This window comes from Urocitellus parryii, chromosome 11, assembly GCF_045843805.1.
Source record: "Urocitellus parryii isolate mUroPar1 chromosome 11, mUroPar1.hap1, whole genome shotgun sequence".
Classification (NCBI taxonomy): domain Eukaryota; kingdom Metazoa; phylum Chordata; class Mammalia; order Rodentia; family Sciuridae; genus Urocitellus; species Urocitellus parryii.
Genome location: NC_135541.1, coordinates 29751500 through 29772341, shown reverse-complemented (window position 1 = coordinate 29772341; position 20842 = coordinate 29751500). Strand labels below are relative to the sequence as shown.

The 20842-nt window shown below is 42.8% G+C and overlaps 1 protein-coding gene across 2 annotated transcripts; it reads right to left on the bottom strand.

Annotated features, from left to right (window-relative positions):
* Positions 1 to 1402: 1402 nt before the first annotated feature.
* On the bottom strand, positions 1403 to 19797 carry Akr1a1 (aldo-keto reductase family 1 member A1). Of its 2 annotated transcripts, none has more exons than XM_026397805.2 (9): positions 19479 to 19797; positions 6962 to 7051; positions 4534 to 4653; positions 4216 to 4367; positions 3197 to 3392; positions 2678 to 2877; positions 2334 to 2406; positions 2119 to 2205; positions 1403 to 1562 (listed from the first exon to the last, which is right to left on the bottom strand). In XM_026397805.2, exons 2-9 carry the CDS (start codon positions 7043 to 7045, stop codon positions 1497 to 1499), a joined length of 978 nt encoding a protein of 325 aa, XP_026253590.1. In that variant the 5' UTR covers positions 7046 to 7051; positions 19479 to 19797; the 3' UTR covers positions 1403 to 1496. The 2 variants fall into 2 exon arrangements, with proteins under 2 accessions (XP_026253590.1, XP_077647192.1); XM_077791066.1 differs by lacking the exon at positions 19479 to 19797 and adding an exon at positions 15899 to 15964.
* Positions 19798 to 20842: the final 1045 nt, after the last annotated feature.

Below are 20842 nucleotides of genomic sequence, written 5' to 3'. Positions count from 1 at the left end.
CCTATACTTCTTCCAACTATAATTAAACTAATTATGGAATTACTTAAAGTCTGTCTCTTCAGGGCTGGAGCTATAACTCATTGGTAGAGTGCCTGCCAGGCACATGTGAGGCACTGGGTTTTATCTTCAGCACCACATAAAAATAAATAAAGATATTGTGTCCATCTACAATAAAGTCTGTCTCTTCAAGTAGACTCTAAGAACCTGTATGTCTTAGTTATTAGCTACATCCTCAGGGTCTAGCATTGTGCCTAATCCTAACTACCCAATAAATATTTGTTGAATTCAGAGCAATGGTTTGACTGGTAAAATGAGTATTATATGGCTAGGGTTTACAGCCAGCTTAGTCATTTGCCAAAGTCCTTCCTAAAATCTGCTTACTGGTGGCCTCTAGAAATATAAATTATTTAAGATAGGGCCTTAGTCGGGACTGGATTGTAGCTCAGTAGTAGTGCTCTTGCCTAGCACGTGTGAGGTACTGGGTTCAATTCTCAGCACCACATATAAATAAATAAATAAAAATAAGGTCCATCAACAACTAAAAAAACAAATAAAATAAAAAGATAGGGCCTTGAGCTGGGGCTGTAGCTCAGTGGCAAATCACTTGCCTGGCACATGTGAGGCACGGGGTTCAATCCTTAGCACCACATAAAATAAAATAAAGGTATGCTATCCATCTACAACTACAAAAAAAAAATTACCTTTAAAAAATTTTTTAAAAAAGATAGGGACTTAGATATAGAGCAACAGTCTTTGAGATCCTGCCTCCTTCTGGTAGCCTATGCACACAATAAGAGAAAAAGTCCCTGTCTGCAGCTTTCATAGTTTTACAAACTGGAATCCTTCAACTTTTTTTTTTTTTTTTTGGTACTAGAAATCAAACCCATTGGTGCTTTATGATTGGGCCAAATCCCCAGCCCTTTTTATTTTTTATTTTGAGTCAGGGTCTCATTCAGTTTCCCAGGCTGGCCTCAAACTTGCAATCCTTCTGCCTCAGCTTCCCAAATTGTTGCAATTACAGTGTGTGCCACCACAGTTAGCTTAAACTTCTGAACATACTTTTGGGTTCTTCATATCCCTAAATCTAGGCACTGATCATGGTAGGGAGGTGAGAATTCAAGACCTAGGCCCAACATTCCCTTGAAACCACAGGACAAACTCTGCCCACCTCTCAATCCTGAGGTGACAGATTCTGGGCATTTGTGGTAATTCTAGGGAAGAATGCAGTGCTAAAAACTGCCACCAGATGGCACCACCTGCTATGGAATACAGCTGCCTGCAAATCCCTCCAGTACCAAGAAAGATTCAAGGGCAGGTCACATTCAGCAGCCCTAGGTCTTGTCAACCCTGAGAGAAACAGCTTCCAGGCCTGACCACACAAGTAAGTCAAGCAAGCAGTGTGTATGGTCCAATGGTTTTATTAACTCCCTTTTTTTGTGGGGTGGCCGGCAGAGCCTCAGTTGGAGAGCTGGAAGGGACACCAGGAAACTGTGGTCTCAGTATGGGTCATTAAAGGGATACAAAGAGTGCCCAGCATCTCTTGGGACCCTCTTCCCATCCACCTGGAAAGAGAGACATACAGATGACTCCAATAGCAAGCGTTGACAATCCTAAGACCCAGGGCATTCCCACCTAAACTTTCCTACATAACCTCACCAAGTAAGAAGCCCTACACCAGATGGTAGTGCTTAGGACCCCAGCCACAGTATCAACAGCATTCTAGCACCAAACCCATAAAAACTGACTTTGTCCCTAAAGCCTCTGCAATCTCAACTGAGATCAAGTGCCCAGAATCTATTTACTTCCCTATGTACAACTGACTTCAATTCCACCCCAGTCCCTTTAATGAAGTCCAGAATGCTTTCTAGGTTTCTCTGATGTCATTTCACTGAAATGATATAATTTGACTGGCTTGGAGAAGTTAAATAACATCAGGAAGCCTGGGATTTACAGGTAGTATGCCTTATCCCTCAGCCATACTAAATTTCTGACCTCAAGTAAAACAAGAAATCATTTCATCCAGGACAACAATCCTACTGACAATATCCTGACCCTCCTCCTAAAATTCACTCAAATCTCCCATTCCCTCTGGGACTCTGGGAGGTGATACATCCTTACCGTAATCATGGGCACAATATATCTCCAATTTTTGTTCAGTGTACCTAGCTGTGCCATCTCTTCTGGGCTAAAGGCGAAGTCAAACACCTGGAGGACAGAAAAGGCAGCCTTGTGAATGGAAGTGAAGTTCTACAACACTGCCATCTTAGCCAGGCAGAGGTAGGGCCAGAATGTGTCCTGATGAGTAAAAGAAAATAGAACCCATGACCAAGTACCTGGATGTTCTGAAGGATACGAGAAGGAGTGATACTTTTAGGGATGCAGATCACTTTCCGCTGAACCTGCCACCTAAGGTCAGGGATTTTAAAGGTAGATGAGAAAGGCAGATGAGAAACAATATTCAGAAGCATTGTTTTGTCCTCCATGGAACTTTCTCTAAGCTACTAGAGCACCTGAGCCACACTGGAATAGGGAACATGTCTCGGGGGGCCTCCCTCAAGGTCACATATCAATATCACCAGCCTTTCCCACCCATTCAGATAAGGAATCCCTCAACTCTTGCTCCCAACCTGAGGTCCCCTCCCCTCTCAGAGTCCCATTGCCTAAGTATACCCCGCACCTGAGCAAGATCTGAGCTGGAGATCGGCCATACTTCTCAGCCAGTGCCAAGACCAGTGGTTCCTCAAGCAGGACAGGCTCATCAGGATGGCGCCAAGCACGATCAGAGGAACCCAAAGGACTATAAGCAGTCACCTCCAGGCCACGTGAAAGGCAGTGGGCAATAAGTTCGTTCTGAGCCAAGTATGGATGGCATTCCACCTGAGCCAAGGAACAATCCATCACCATGGGGTGGCCACACCAGCGTGCCTGGCCCCTTCCAGACATGCAGGTCTGGACCTGCTCCCTACTACTCAGCCTACTGTTCTCACCATTTTCCACCAATGATCTCATTCTCAACTAGAGCTTTAATGCCTACCTAGCCCAGAGGACTTTTGAACCAACACTTCTGACAATCTGCCAGCCCTCTCCATTAAGAAGACCCATCACCCCAGAACTGCAAAACAAAAGACCAATCACCTGCTCAATCAAGCTCTGCACACAGAATCTCCTGAATCACTAATCTGCTTGCAGTGCTCACCTGTAAGACAGCTGGGCGAACAGAGGCCACACTGAGTATATCATCAATCTGCCGACTGTTGAAGTTGGATAGGCCCAGAGCTCGTACCAGCCCCTTTGCCACCAGTGCCTCCATAGCCTTCCAGGTCTCTTTGTAGTGGATGGAGTCATAGCGGACAGTCCCATCAGCATTCTTGGGAAAGAGGTTGTCACCCCGTCTAAGTGAGAGACAAACCCCCAAGTGTGGGTACAAATGCCAAGCTTTTGCCCTGGCTACCCATCCAGCCCATCTACATCCCATACCCCTAGCCCAGAGAGGGCAGAGTGCCAAGAATTAGGACTAGCAAGGCTTCTTCACCCTTCCAGATCATGACTCAGGTGTAAAGTCTATATGGAAGGCCCATGCCCCTCCCTCTTTTTCCTAGTCCCAAATTATATTTTCTGTCCTCTGAGAAGTCTTCTTTAATTCCTTCCTCCTCAGAGGATTCTCTGCCCTAGCACAGGGCACAATGCTGATGAGAGACTCTTCTCACACCTACTGCTGGACTTTCTTGGTAGAAGGGTCAGCACATTTTCTGAATGAATAATGAGGCAGGAGGAACCACTCACGTACTCCCAGAATACACACTGTGTGTTCTCCTTTTCCTGTAGCTAAACTCCCAGCTACTCTACTAGAAAAGGCTAGGATCCCACATAATGCTACACAGTTTGCCAGGTACAGTGGTGCACACCTGTAATCCCAGCGACTCAGGAAACTAAGGTAGATGGATTCCAAATTCGAGAAGAGCCTCAGCATCTTAGTGAGGCCCTAAGCAACTTCAAAGACCCTGTCTCAAAATAAAAAATAAAAAGGAATTGGAGATGTGCTCAGTGGTTAAGCTCTCCTGGTACCAAAAAAGAAAAGGAAAGGGAAAAAAGCTCTTCAGCTTGCCATGCTCAGTGTTTCCAACCTGCTCTGCTACTGCGACTTACAACAGATTACTGACACTACCACAACCAACCCCCAACTTCCAGATGAAGAGTCTAATAAGGCTCACTCACTCAAAGGCATAAGGCCAGTGCATCAGGTACAGGTCCAGATACTCCAGCTGAAGGTCAGCCAGTGTCTTCCGGAGGGCAGGCTCCACATCATCAGGGTGATGCTTGGTGTTCCACAGCTTGGATGTCACAAATAGCTCCTCCCGGAGCACCGCCTGGTCCGGAGGCAGAGTCCATAGTGAAAAAAATACTAGGCAGTTTCACCCACCCTTACCTTTAGGGAAAGAACTAGAAGGAAGCTGATGTCCTCAGGCTGGCTGCAGCTCCAACTTCAGCCTCTGAGTTCTCCCACCCGACCCTCTTCGTAGCCCTAGTCCTCACCTTGCCTGGTCCCACGTCCTCCTTCAGGGCCTCCCCAATCTCGGTCTCGTTGCCATAGATAGCAGCACAGTCAATGTGGCGGTAGCCTACACTAAGGGCATATTTAACGGCTGCTTTTACCTGCCAAGTGAAAGGAACAGAGGTTTCAGCTCTGTTGGTCTGGCCAACAAAGGGTCACTGACAGGAAGCAAGAATATACAAAGACCATTCATGAAGCAGGAATGAGAAGAAAGATGATTCTAATGTAAAGAACCAGAAGCTTATTCAGAGGTCCCAAACTCTTTGTCCTACTTCAATCCCGCCAGTCTCTGAGGTTCCTTCCTACTCAGCAAGGACCAGCCAAAAACCAAACAAGAAATTCCTAGCATCTAACATAATGAAGACTTTAGTAGCCAGACGCAGTGACACACACCTGTAATCCCAGTGGTTTGGGAGGCTTAAACTCTAAGCAACTCAGCAAGACCCTATCTCTAAATAAAATATAAAAAAAGGGCTAGGGATATGGCTCAGTGTTTAAGTGCCCCTGGGTTCAATCCCCAGTACAAAAAAAAAAAAAAAAAAAAAACTTTAGTAAAATATTTTTTAATCAGAAGATATATAGGCAGAGGACAGATAGAGACACCATAAAGAAAAGTTCCTAATACTAAAATGCTAGTAAGAAAGACATGATATAATAAAAAAAAATTCCTAGGCCAAGGTCACACAGGGAGAGACCATCAGGGAATCACATAGACAGAACCATAGCCTAACTCTGGGAGCTCAGGCCAGCAAAAAAGGTGAGGGGTGGGGGTATTAAGGAAGGCAGAAAAGTAAGATAGAAGCTGGGCCCACAGCACCCTGATGGGAGAGAAAAGAAATCAGGCATCAAGTAGGAAGATGAGTCAGTCAATCTGTTAAACATCAGACTAAAAAATGTAGCATCAGGGCCAGGGTTGTGGCTCAATGGTAGAGCGCTTGCCTAACATGCGTGAGGCACTGGGTTTGATCCCTGGCACCATATAAAAATAAATAAATTAAAATAAAGGTATTGTGTCCATCTATAACTAAAAAAAAGAAAAAGAAATGTGGCAACAGATGCAGAAACAAGAATAACAGGCCCTTGCCACAAAGCACTCAAAGCTCTTGCTGTGGGTTCCTGGCATAGCATTCAAGATTTCTATCTGGGTATAGCTCTTACTACTCAGATGTACTTACCTTAATCTGGACCAGATCCCTGGTGCTCCATGCTCCTACCTGGCCCTGGCTCTAGATTCCACCCTTTCCCTTAACCCAGCTCCTTATCCCTAGGCTGTGTCCAATGCTGGTCTGGAGCACAGGGACTCTGGCTTCAGGGTCCTAGGTAGGCTATGGGATAGAAAGCAAAGGAAAAAGGCAGAGGTCATTCAACCACACCACAAACACAAGCCTATATTCCAGTCAGAAGAGGCTGTTCTTCCAAACTTAATCCCCACACCTGTCTTAACTTGCACTCAGATTTCTAAAAGATAAGGAAGGCGCCCTGGAGAAATGCCACCTCCTTGCCCCATGGGACTGAATCTCATAGAAATGTCAACCCTAAGAAAGCAGGTACCAATTTCTAGTTTCCCCTTGACTGGGAGGGTCTATACAAGAGGTCAGTAAACTATCATATTTTTCAAGCAGTCCTGGAGCTAGTCAAGAATGGCTATTTTTTATCCACCTATCTACCTAGCTAGCTATACCTTTTTTCTTTTTTGAGATGGGATCTCGCTGTGTTGCCCAGGTTGGCCTCAAACTCATGATCCTTCTGTCTCAGAGTCCCAAACAGCTGGCACTACAGGCATGTACCACCGTGCCTGACTAAAGCTTTTACATTTTTAAATAGTTAGCTATTAAATGGTTATATAAGAATATAATCACCTTCATTTTGAATCTTGCTCAGCAAAATCTACAATATTAACCATTTGGTTCATTAGGAAAAAGTTTGCTGATCCTTGTTCTACACAGTTGACCCAGTAATTATTCTTTAAACCTTGACACTTGCTGTGTGTCCAACTCTGGACTGTACGCTAGGGTAGGGCCAGCCTTTAAGGAAAAGAAGAGGAGAGGATAGGAGACATGGTAACAGCATAAGGTATTAGGAGACATATTAGAACTCATAGCACAGGGCTGGACACAGAAAGGCTACATTTCTCTCATAGCATTCAGTGCAGATGCAGTTAGATAAAAGTGTGCTTCCTATGCCCTTGGTCCTGCTGGGCCCATATAGTCTCTCCTGAGTCAGCTCTGAAAACCAAGGGCTCAGTGTTGTCCCTTTCCCCCTCATCTCTTCTGAATGCCCTCTAGGCTTATCCGCACCAGAAATACAGAGATAGGACTGCTAGAAAAATGAAGGAACCCTCTCCCAAATCCCACTTTTTCCCCCAGCAGAAACTCAACAACTCTCTCTCCTTTTTCCCCCATCTCTCACCTGGCCGGGATCACTCTTCCATGTGCCTAGACCAATCAGGGGCATCTTCTGCCCAGTGTGCAGGAGGACAAAGGGAGCTGCCATTGCCCCCTGAAACAAAGATAGGAAGAGAATGATGAGTGAGTTACCACTATTGCTTGGGCATCAGCCATCCACTGGTTAAGAACCCTGCAAAACATGGGTCAGGAGGTGAAGGAGGGGGAAAGGTGTGGGGAACAAACATGTGCTTGTGGCAGTGCACACAGAGGCAGTGGAGACAGTGTACAAAACTAACCAAAGTCAGTATCTCCTACGTAAACACTAACCAGATCACCACTTGGTTATCCTTCCTTAACTAGGTATTAGGAGACATATTAGGACTATGTTGGCCATATTACAACTAACATAAATGGTCTATGTTAAAGAGCTCCAAGCTAGGTGCGATGGTGCACATCTGTAAGGCTGGAGGATCACGAGTTCAAAGCCAGCCTCAGCAATAGCAAGGCACTAAGTAGACCTTGTCTACGAGACCCTGTCTCTAAATAAAATACAAAACAGGGCCAGGGATATGGCTCAGTGGTTGAATGCCCCTGAATTCAATCAGTACCACCAGTACCAAAAAAAAAAAAAAAAGAGCTCCAATATCTAGGGTCAGGGTAGAGCAATTGCCTTGTATGCACAAGACCATGGGTTCAATCCCCAGCACCACAAAAACAAAAACAGAGATCCAATTCCTAAAAAGAAGCCATGGTGGCTCTCCACAAGCACCAGCCTTGACTAAATAAATCTTAAGCCAGTGTAAAACAAGCAAAAGCAGCCAGGTGTGGTTGTGCACACCTGTAATCCCAGGGATTGGGAAGCTGAGGTAGAGGATCCTACAAGGAAAATATACCACTTACCACTTTTTGGATGAGAAAATAGGCTAAGAGAAGTGAGGTTATTTGCCCCAAATTAACAGAAGTAGTAGAACCAAGGATCAAAGGAAGAGCTAATGGAAACAGAAAGTAAACGAAGACCTGTAAAAATATATGCCTCACAAAAGACATGTGTATGGTGTGCTATAGAAAAGGAAATGAATTCCATACAGCAAGGACCAAAGAATACTGACACTGACTTCTAAGAATGTGATGGGGGGGCTGGGGTTATGGCTCAGCAGTAGAGCGCTTGCCTAGCACGTGTGAGGCCCTGGGTGGGTCCCCAGCACTACATAAAAATAAATAAAATAAAGGTATTGTGTTCAACTAAAAAATATTTACTTAAAAAAAAGAATGTGATGGGGGCTGGGGTTGTGACTCAATGGTAAAGTGCTTGCCTAACACATGTGAGGCACTGGGTTCAATCCTCAGCACCACATAAAAGAATAAAGAAATCAAATAAAAAAAAAAAGAATATATTTTAGGCACAGTGGCACACACCTGTAATCCCAGCATTTTAGGAGGCTGAGGCAGAAGAATCACAAATTCAAAGCCAGACTCAGCAACTTAGCAAGGCCCTGTCTCTAAATAAAATATAAAAAAGCACTGGGGGTGCTGGGGTTGTGGCTCAGTGGTAGAGCGCTCGCTTAGAATGCATGAGGCACTGGGTTCGATCCTCAGCACCACATAAATGTAAAATAAAGATATTGTGCCCACCTAAAAATTAATAAATAAATAGATAGGTAGACAGATAAAAAGCACTGGGGATGTGGCTCAGTGCTTAAGTGCCCCTGGGTTCAATCCCTGGTACCAAAAAAAAAAAAAAAAAGATATGTTGGACTTTCAAGAGTCAAGAGGGAATAGTCTTTCCAAAAAGGTCAAACTGGACCAATGACTTCAATACAGCAGAAAAGAAGTGAACTGGAAATCTAAGAAAACTTCCAATTGGGGCTGGGGATGTGGCTCAAGGGGTAGCGCACTCGCCTGGCATGCATGCAGCCCGGGTTCGATCCTCAGCACCACATACAATCAAGATGTTGTGTCCGCCAAATACTAAAAAAAATAAATATTAAAAAAAATTCTCTCTCTCTCTCACTCTCTCTTTAAAAAAAAAAATAGTAGTTTAAAAAAAACAAACTTCCAATTGGCCAGGCACAATACTGCACACCTATGATCCCAACTACTTGGGAGGCTAAGGCAGGATGATTACAAATTGGAGGTCAGCCTGGGCATTGTAGCAAAACCCAATGATAGAGCACTTGCCAAGCACTCACAAGACCTTGGGTTCAAACCCAGCATCAAAAAAAAAAAAAAAAAAAAAAAAAACTAACCTCACAAAACAAATAGTTGGAGCATCCTCCTTTAGAAAGCTATGAAAATTAGCCGAATGTTCCAAGAATACTCAGTCAGCAAATATTGAAAGTTCCAGGACTTGAGACACATTTAAATAGGTCCCCTGCCTACCTTCTGTTTATGGTTTGGTGGGAGGGACACATAATATCAGTTTGACAGGTTAAGAGCTTTTTTTTTTTGGTAGTGGGGATTGAACCCAGAGGTACCCAACCACTGAGCCACATCCCCAGCTCTATTTTGTATTTTAATTAGAGACAGGGTCTCACTGAGTTGCTTAATGCCTAGCTTTGAACTCGTGATCCTCCTGCCTCAGCCTCCAGAGCTGCTGGGATTATAGGCATGTGCCATTGTACTGGACTGACATATTAAAAGCTTTGACCAAAATCTGCACACAGGTCACAGAAGGACTATAGGAAAGGGTAAACTCATTTAAGATGGCTTCTTGAACATGATACCTTTATCAGTTCTTTTAAAAAGCAGGGCAGGGGCTGGGGATGTGGCTCAAGCAGTAGCACGCTCGCCTGGCATGCGTGCAGCCCGGGGTTCAATCCTCAGCACCACATACAAACAAAGATGTTGTGTCTGCTGAAAACTAATAAATAAAATTCTCTCTCTCAAAAAAAAAAAAAAAAAAAAAACGCAGGGCAGCTGGGCACTATGTAATCCCAGCAACTAATTTGAGAAGCTGAGGCAAAAGGATTGCTAATTTTGAGGCCAGTTTGAGAAATTTAATGAGATCCTGTCTGAAAAAGTAAAAAGGGCTAAGAATATGGTTTGTAGTAGCACACCCCTGGATTCAATCCTGACATCACCAAAAAAAAAAAAAAAAAAAGAATAAACAGCTAGGTATGATATCTCATGCCTGTAATCCTAGAAGCTCTGAAGGCTGAGACAGGAGGATCACAAGTTTAAGGCCAGCCTTAGCAACTTAGTGGGGTCCACTTAGAAATTTAGCAAGACCCGAGACCCTATCTCAAAATAAAAACCTGGGGATGCAACTCAGTGGTAAAATACCCCTGGGTTCTATCCCTAGTACAGGAAAAAAAAAAAAAGGAGTTATTCAAGTGAAAAGGAAAGAGAATATTCACCCCAGGAATCAATTAAGTAGAAATAACCTTTCCCCTTTATCATATCAGTATCATAAATTTCACCCTCCTGGGGTTGATTTCATTACCAATAATACCTTTGTAAATATGACCTTTGTTTCCAAGTTTTTTTTTAATATTTATATTTTAGGTGTAGATGGACACAACATAATGCCTTTATTTTTTTATGTGGTGCTGAGGATTGAACCGGGGTCCCGCCTGTGCTAGGCGAGCGCTCTACCACTGAGCCACAATCTCAGCCCGTATTTCCAAGTTTTTAAAGACACATAGTAGAACAGGTGATAACAAGTTGTGAATAAAAATTGTCTTTCCTAATACTTTAAAAAAATTTTATATACCTTTATTTATTTTTATGTGATGCTGAGGATCAAGCACAGTGTCTCACACATGCTATTCAAGCGCTCTACCACTGAGCTACAACCCCAGTCCCAGTCCCCCTAATACTTTTTTTTAATATTTACTTTTTTCGTTTTTTTTAGGTGGACACAATATCTTTATTATATTTTTATGTGGTGCTGAGGATCGAACCCAGTGCCTCACGAATGCCAGGCGAGTGCGCTACCACTTGAGCCACATCTCCAACCCCTCCCTAATACTTCTTTCCTTTTTTTTTTTTTTTTTTTTTGTACCAGGGATTGAACACAGGGCATTTAACTACTGAGTCATATCCCCAACCCTTTTAATTTTTTATTTTGAGACAAGGTCTTGCTAAGTTGATGATTCCAGCTCTGAACTTGTGATCCTCTTTACTTAGCCCCTCCCAAGCCTATGGGATTATAGGCATGTGCCACCACGCCCAGCCTTTCCTGCTACTTCTGACCCAGGAAGAATTTTATAGACTGGCATAACCTGGAAATGGAAATCTTCCTTTCTGCACAGCAAACCAGGCTGCTGAGGGAAATAATATTTGTAACCAGAACTTATCAGAGACACAAACTTCACAGCAATCGAACAAACAGCCTGGACTCCACAGGAGGAATCTGGTGCCAGACTGCCACCAGAGTCTATGTCTGGATTCCTGGGCTTAATGTTCAAACAATAACCTGTTGGCCTCTCCCAGATATCCCAGTACACAAGAGGGCTCTGAAATTATATCTAGGTAGAAGCTTGAACAAAAGCCTGGCCAATCTGGAAAAGGAAAAAGAAACCTGAACCTTCTCCCTTTCTTTTGTAAATGAAACTGAAAACCTAAAGGACTGGAGTATGTATGGCAGGGATCAAAGAAGTAGAAAGGCTTAACCATGATCTGCAAAGAACAAGAGCTCCCAAGGCGGGAATGGAGGGGCTGCAGCGAAAGACAGATCCTTTTCCATATGATAGAAAGTCATCCTCAGCCAGTCTGTGACTTCCAGATCTTCTAAGGCAACTGCTTTTCAACCCAGCCTTGCAATGACAGATTCTAGACTCTGAGCTTGTCAGGAAGTAAGTAACTAGCTAGACCTCTGGCAGCACTCAGACACCCTCATATTGTCTTGAGATGTAAGACAAAATCTGGGTGTGTAGGGAGAGAAGGAAGAAGGAAGTTTCAGGACGTAGACTTTATTATTACCAGCTCAGTGCCCTAGTTCCTTCTTTCTGAGGGTTAGTCTTCCCTTCTCAGAGGAGGGCTCTATAGTTGCTGCCGGGACACAGGGAACTTGGATTACACAGGACTGGGGAAGCAATATTTATATTTTTTCTGGCTATGTAGGCCTTTCCTCCACTTTCTACAAGTGATGTCTCTCAGGGTTTTGTCCCCAATCCATTTTTCACTCTTTACTCAAGTTCATGTCTTCACTTATCACTTTATGTCCTGAATCTTCCCACCCTAGTTCTGTATATTCAACTCCCTCTGGTCTCTCCACCAGCATGTCCCATTCATGTCCACTCATCCAAAACTATGCTCAACAAATCCAGCAGCAGAGCAACAAAGAAGCAGTTTAGGTTCTAAGGCTGCACAGACCTGGATTTGAAGATTAGCTCCACTATTTTCAAAAAGAAACTATATCTAAAGTACTTTGCACAGTGCCTGACCCATTCCCTTCTTTCTATATAGTCTATTTCACCAGGGACCCTAGACCTGGATAACAAGTGTTAAAGAAAACTAAATATATTCTTAGTAGTATCATGGGGACTTCAGGGCTGGGGATGTGGCTAAAGCGGTAGCGCGCTCGCCTGGCATGTGTGCGGCCCGGGTTCGATCCTCAGCACCACATACAAACAAAGATGTTGTGTCCGCTGAAAACTTAAAAAATAAATATTAAAAAAATTAAAAAAAAATCATGGGGACTTTAAAAGTCATTTATGGCTGGGCACAGTGGCGTATGCCTATAATTCTACTGACTGGGAAAGTTGAGTCAGGAGGATCACAAGTCCAAGGCCAGCTCCAGCAACTTAGTGAGGCACTAGGCAACTTAATAAAAAGCTGTCTTAAAATAAAAAATAGCCAGGCGCAGCAGTGCACTCCTATAATCTCTGTGGCTCAGGAGGCTGAGACAAGAAGATCTCCAGTTCAAAGCCAGCCTCAACAAAAAGCAAGGCACTAGAGCTAGGTAGTGGCTCAGTAATACAGCATTTGCTTAGCAAGCATGAGGCACTGGGTTCAATTCCAAGCACCACATAAACAAACTAAATAAACAAAATGAAGGTATTGTGTCCATGTACAACTTAAAAAAAAAAAAAATAAGGCACTAGGCAAGTCAGTGAGACACTCTCTCTAAATAAAATACAAAATATGGCTGGGGATGTGGCTCAATGGTAGAGTGCCCAGGTTCAATCTCTGGTCCCCACAAAAAATAAAATTAAAAATTAAAAAATTAAAAATAAAAAGGTTTGGGGTATAACTCAGTGGTAAAGGGCCTCTGGGTTCAATCCCTAGTACCCCCCTCCAAAAACAAAAAAGTCATCTAACGCTGAGTATGGTGTTGCACGCCTGTTACCCTATGGACACAGGCGGCTGAGTCAAGAGTATCTCAAGTTTGAGGCCAGCAGGGCAACTTAAAGAGACCCTGTCTCAAAATTAAAAAAATAACAAAAGGGCTAGGAATGTAGCTCAGTGGTAGAACACTTGCCTTTAATGTGAAAAGCCCTGGGTTGATCCCATGGGGTGGAGGAGGGAGGGGATGCTGGGGATATAGCTCAGTGGTAGAGGACTTCTCTAATATATTTGAAGCCCTGGGTTTGATTCCTACCACCACCAAAATAAATAAAATAAAATAAACTGGGTAAAAGGATATGTAGATTCCTGTATATTATTTTTTAATCCCCAGTCCAAAAAAGGACTGCGGATTTTATTTTTATTAAAAATTTAAAAATTGAGGGCTGGGGATGTGGCTCAAGCGGCAGCGCGTTCGCCTGGCATGCATGCGGCCTGGGTTCGATCCTCAGCACCACATACAAACAAAGATGTGTCCGCCGAGAACTAAAAAAAAATATATATTGGGGATGTGGCTCAGTGGTTGAATGCCCCTGAGTTGAATCCCCACTACTTGCCCCCATGAAAAAAAATCAAAAAACTTAACACACACACACACACACATACACACACCAATATAGTTTATATTCTCTTCCAGTGGTCATAAGATGTCAGTAAATGTGCAAAGGATCTGAAACTGGTAGTTCACAGAACAAGAAATACAATTGGTGAGCAAATATTTTTTTTAAATGCTCAATATCCAACCAGCAGTGTATGAGGGTACCCTTTTCCCACATCCTCACCATCACTTGTTGTTGTTTGTCTTCATCATGGCTGCCATTCTTACTGGAGTGTGATAGTATCTTAGGGTAGTTTTAATTTTCATTTCTCTGATGCTAGAGATGGTGAGCATTTTTTCATATATTTGTTGATTGATTGTATATCTTTTTCTGAGAAGTGTCTCTTCAGGTCCTTGGCCCATTTGTTGATCGGATTATTATTATTTTTTTTTTTGTGTGTGTGTGTGTGTGTTTATCTTTTTGAGTTCTTTGTATACCCTAGAGATTAGAGCTCTATCTGATGTGTGAGGGGTAAAAATTTGTTCCCAGGATGTAGGCTCCCTATTCACCTCACATATTATTTCTCTTGCTGAGAGAAAACTTTTTAGTTTGAATTCATCCCATTTGTTAATTCTTGGATTTAACTCTTGTGCTATAGGCATCTTATTAAGGAAGTTGGGGCCTAGCCCCACATGAGGAAGATTAGGTCCTACTTTTTCTTCCATTAGATGTAGAATCTCTGGTTTAATTCCTAGACCCTTGATTCATTTTGAGTTAACTTTTGTGCATGGTGAGAGATAGGGATTCAATTTCATTTTGTTGCATATGGATTTCTAGTTTTCCCAACACCATTTGTTGAGGATGCTATCTTTTCTCCAGTGCATGATTTTAGCACCTTTGTCTAATATAAGGTAGTTGTAGTTTTGTGGGTTAGTCTCTGTGTCCTCTATCCTATACCATTGGTCCACCAGCCTGTTTTGGTGCTAGTACCATGCTGTTTTTGTTACTATTGCTCTGTATTATAGTTTAAGATCTGGTATAGTGATACCATCTGTTTCACTCTTCCTGCTTAGAATTGCTTTTGCTATTCTGGGTCTCTTATATTTCCAGATGAATTTCATAATTGCTTTTTCTATTTCTGTGAGGAATGTCATTGGGATTTTGATCAGAATTGCACTGCTGGTGGGATTGCAAATTGGTGCAGCCAATTTGGAATGCAGCATGGAGATTCCTTGGAAAACTGGGAATGTAACCACAATTTAACCCAGCTATTCCTCTTCTAGGACTATACCCAAAAGACCTAAAAACAGCATACTACAGAGACTCAGCCACATCAATGTTTATAGTAGCACAATTCACAATAACTAGACTGTAGAGCCAACCTAGATGGCCTTCAATGGATGAAAGGATAAAAATATGTAGCATATATACACAATGGAATATTACTCAGCACTAAAAAATAATAAGATCATGGCATTTGCAGGGAAAAGGATGGCATTAGAGCAGATTATGCTAAGTGAATTTAACCAGTCCCCAAAAAACAAATGCCAAATAGCTTATCTGATATAAGGGGGGGTGACTCAAAATGGGAAAGAGAGGAAGAGCATGGGAAGAAGATTACCTATACACAGGGAAGAGGGGTGGGAGGGAAAGGGAAGGAGAAAGGGAATTCCACGGATGGTGGAAGGAGAGCCTCATTGTTATACAAACTACATGTATGAAGATGTGAGAAAAAAAAGAATACTGCTACCTTAGATTAAGAAGAGAGAAGTGATGGGAGGGGAGAGGAGAGATTGGAAAGATAGGAAGGATAGTAGAATGAAATAGACATTATTATTATTGGTGTATATATGTGAATGCATGATCAATGTGAATCTACAACATGTATACCCAGAAAAATGAGATATTGTATCTCATGTGGTTCAAATGTATGATATGTCAAGGTCATTGTACTGTTATGTGTAACTAACTAAAACAAATAAAAATAAAAAACGAATTGTAGTGCAAAATATATATATATATATATATATATAAAAATTCTCACTCTCTCTCTCTCTCTCTCTTGTTAAAAAATAATAATAATAATAAAATAAAGAGGGCTGGGGATGTGGCTCAAGCAGTAGCGCACTCGCCTGGCATGCTTGCGGCCCGGGTTTGATCCTCAACACCACATACAAACAAAGATGTTGTGTCCGCCGAGAACTAAAAAATAAATATTGAATAAAAAAAATAAAGAATGTCAGCATTGGCCTCTATATTAAAAAAAAATTAAAAATTGAGGGGTTGGGGCTGTGGCTCTGTGTTACAGCACTTGCCTAGCATCTGTGAGGCACCTCAGCACTACATAAATAAATAAAATAAAGGTATTGTGGGGCTGGGATTGTGGCTCAGCGGTAGAGCGCTTACCTAGCATGGGCAGACTGGGTTCAATACTCAGCACCACATAAAAATAAAGGCATTGTGTTGTGTCCATCTACAAAAAAAAAAAAAAAAATCCCCCCCTCTCCTTTCTCCTCAAAAAAAAAAAAAAAATTACTTAAAAAAAAAGGTATTGTGTACATCTACAACTAAAAAATGTATTTAAAAATTTTTTTAAAAATTGAGACAGGGTCTTGGTAAGTTGCTGAGGATCATGTTAAATTTCTGAGTCTAGCCTTGAACTTTTGATCCTCCTGTCTCAGCCCCCCAAACCTCTGGGCACTGGATTATAGGCCTGCACCACCATGCCTGGCTCTCTGTATTATTTATTTATTAATTTATTTTTGGCGGTGCTGAGGATTAAACCCAGGGCCTTACTGCATGCAAGGCAAGCACTCTACCAACTGAGCTATAGCCCCAGCCTTCTCTGTATTATTTCTTACAACTGCTTATAAATCTACAATTACCTTAAAGTCTGCTTAAAAATAAAAAATAAGAAAAAGTTGGGATAGGAGTAAAGCTGAATGTTAGAGTACTTGCCTAGCAGGTGAGAGGCCCTGGATTCATTCTCCAAATTTGCAAACAAAAAAGCTATGTACAGAAAGTATTTGCAGTTCTTTTGAGGCATTTCTAAGTATTATCAGGTTATGGCTTTGATAGGTAGTTGAGGAGGGAAGCACATCTTTTCTACTTCTAAAGAAACCAGCTTGGGGCTGGGGATGTGGCTCAAGCAGTAATGTGTTCGCCTGGCATGCGCTGGGCGCCAGGTTCGATCCTCAGCACCACATAAAGATGTTGTGTCCACCCAAAACTGAAAAATAAATATTAAAAAATTCTCTCTCAGGGCTGGGGATGTGGCTCAAGTGGTAGCACGCTTGCCTGGCATGTGCGCGGCCCGGGTTCAATCCTCAGCACCACATACAAACAAAGATGTTGTGTCCGCCGAAAACTAAAAAATAAATATTAAAATTCTCTCTCTCGCTCTCTTAAAAAAAATAAATGTATATTTCCTTTGGTTACTAATGTGGTTAAACATTTAAAAAAAAAAAAAACTCTCTTTCTCTCTCTTTAAAAAAAAAAAAATCTATAAATATAAAGAAGCCAGCTTGGAAAACTACCTTAAATATGTAAGGTTAGCCCAGATTTGTTCTGCTTGGTTGGGTTAAAAGAATCCTGTTAATACCTGTAAATATAAAAAGAGATAATAGGGCTAGGGATATAGCTCAGTTGGTAGAGTGCTTGGCTCATATGAACAAGGCCCTGGGTTCTAATCCCCAGCACCACACACACACACACACACACAAAGACAGATAATAAGTGTTCTAAAATATAATATTAAAAAAATAGTGTACAGAAATCTACATACCCTTTTACCCAGGTTGTTTTTTGTTTTTTTATTTTTATTAGACTGCAATATACCATATGCATTTTATTTCTTTTCTTTTTTGCAGTGCTGGGGATCAAACTCAGGGCCTCAAGCATGCAGGCAAGGCCTTTGCACTGAGCTGTATCTCCAGTCCCAAAGATTTATTATTATTTTTTTTAAGATGGGAGTCTTACTATGTTGCCCAGGGCAGTCTACAACTGATGAACTTAAGTTGATCCTCCCACCCCAGCCTTCCATGTAGCTGGGTACTGCTTCATATACGTGTTAATGTCTATAAAAAGAAAAATTTAAAAATATATACTTTTGAGTGAGAATGTAGCTCAGTGGTAGAGCTGTTACCTAGAATGTACAAGGCCCTGAGTCAATTCCTAGTACCCCACCCAAATTATAATATGTTTGTGTATACTTCCTAAATCTTTCTCTAGTCCATCCACATCTATCTCCATTCCCACTGACCTAACCCTGATCACCATCATCCCTTACCTAATCCAGGTATTTCTCTGCTTCCAGCGTGGCCCCTTAACCACAACCCATTCACCAAATCCAACCAAGTGACTCCCAGACTCAAACTCTTCAGCAGTTCTCCCCTTCCCCCAGGGATAAAGTTCAGACTTCTTCAAAACCTGGGTCCCACCAGGAATGGTGGCACATGCCCTAATCCCAGCAACTCTGGAGGCTCAGGCAGGAGGATCTCAAGTCTGAGGCCAGCCTCAACAACTAAGCAACTTAGTAACTCAAAAAATTAAGGGCTGGGGGTGTGGCTCAGGGGCAAAGTACCTCTGAGTTAAATATCCAGTAACCCCCCAAAAAGGAAAGAAAGAAACCTGGCTCCTACCTTCCTAATTTCTCTACCTCTTCATTTCAGCCTCTGTAAAATCAGCATCATCTACCTGACTCCAGGCCTCTGCACATTTTCCTTTCCTAAACCTCACCCTGGCTAACTATTGCTCATCCTTTAGCTAGCACTTTAATTTCTGGCTCCTCCCAGAAATTCACTAATCACTTGAACATATCGTTGCTTTTGTGTGTGTGCATATAGCAGCATCTTTTAGATTTTAGATTACAGAATGGTTTCCCCCACAACCCTGAGTCGTCTGTCCACCCTTACTACACAAATAGAGGCTAATGGGAGACAATGGAATTTGGTTAGGAGTGGGGCATTTAAAGAAGTCACTATCTCCCTCACCTTCTTTTCTTCTTGAGAAACCTATAAAGAATCATCTTTGGAGAATATTAAAGTATTTTACTTATTTATTTTTTTATTTTTTGATACTGGGGATGGAAACCAGGGCCTCGCGCATGCACCTTACCACTATCATGGAGAAAAAAAAAAAAAAAAAACAGGCCTGATGGCATGATAAGACTTTTCTGCAGAGGTCCTGCAACCTTGAGTATGGGTAGTCTGAACGCAAAAGTTAATTAATAATAGGCCCATCCTGTGATGGGTCAGATCCGATTCTAACTTTAACAGGGCTCCGGAGAAACAGAACATGTTCCAGCTATCCCAGACACAAGGCGAGGGCTTAAGTAAGGGAGTTCCCCGTTCCCCTTCCCACCACTTCAAAGAAAGCATCCCTGCGTCTCCGCAGGAATGCAAGAGCACCTGAAAAAACCTTGTAGGTGAATAACAAAAAGAAGATGGCAACTAAATTTTTCATGTGCTGGACGCTTTCAAAATTTTTTTTCTCAATTCTCTCGATATGCTGATATGCCTACTCATTTTGCCGCCGAGGTAACAGAAGTTCAGAGAAACGGGGGTTATTCCAGATCTCAGAGAATAAGAGGAACTCAAATCCGAAACTAAACCTCATGGCTCCCCACTCAATCCCGGGAGCGGGCCCGAGGTCCTGAAGGATCGAGACTACCTCCTCCGGAAGAAGGATGGGCCAACAGCAGGAGAAACTCACCTTGGCGCAAGCACACAGTGTGAACACAACAGCGTGGCCTGAGCTCGGTGCTGCACCCCTCTAGGGACCCGAAGGCCTCGGCTTAAGTCTGCAGTGAAAAGGAAGCTCCGCCCAGAGGGAGGGGCAGAGGCCGGGCAGCCCGGATCACGCGCAAAGTGGATCCGCCCTCCACTTCCCGGGGAAGTTGCTGAGGAGGATGGAGGCCAGAGCTGGGAAGCTGTACGTGTCCTGTACTGGGTGCTGGAAGTCTGACTGGCAGGAACTCGGACTCTCCCTCCACCGCGAGGGTTTGGGAAGCAACACGCTCAGTGTTGCCTGCGCTCCGGCCACGTGGGCGGTCCTGGGGGCCGGCCGTGCCTCTGGCTGGCCCACAGTGCACCGCGGGCCTCTTCTCTTGGCGGCCCGGCCCTGGCCCCCCTCGGCAGGATTGGCCTGGCAGTATTCCCAGAGTTCAGCAAATTTGACCCTGTTATTAGTTCAGGCAAACTGAGGCCCGGAGCAGCTACACCACAAAGGTTGACCAGAATGCCACACCGCATACTCTCTCCTGATCTCTCCTCTCTCTCCCTTTTTTTTTTTTTATAGTTGTAGGCGGATAATCATGCCTTTATTTTATTTATTTTTATATGCTGTTGAGGATAGAACACAGTGCTTCATATGTGCTAGGCAAGCTGTCTACCACTGAGCTACAGCCCCAGCCCCTTAACTCTTTAAGCGTTAACCCTGGCACTTTATCTGCCAGGCACTGTGCTAAAGACAGGAAGTATGATTCTGCTGAATCCTCAAAACAACTTGATACAGGAATTCTTTTTTTTTTTTTTTTTTAAGACTGTTATCCAAGTCGGCTTCACACGTAAGTTGGCTTCACACTTCTGGCTCAGTGATCCTTCTGCCCCAGCCACCCAAGTTAACTGGAACTACCAACATATGCCACAGCCCCTAGCTTATTTTTACTTTGTATAAGCCTTTTAATATTGTAGTATAGCATATATACAGACAAATTGCATAAATCTAAAATGCATATAGCTCTGATAGTTTGCAATGTTACTACAGTCCAGATGAAGTTACAGATGTCACCTACCAGTAGCCTGTGAGGAAAAGTGTGAATGATTCATTTCACAAATTAAACTAAGCAAGGTTAAAATTGTTTCTAACTTGCCCATATTCACACAGCTATTAAATTACAGATTAGAGGCTTTGTTCCTTTGGTCTGAGAGGTGTCTTGTATTTAGGTTTTATTATGTGGCAAGGGTGGGCAATAGGAAGTGTTGTCCAAGTGAAGCGTTTTTTTGTTATTCCTTGTTTCCCCCTCTCCCACCCCTACTCCCTGGGTGCCTCTCCATTTCTCCAGACCAGTTATTCCC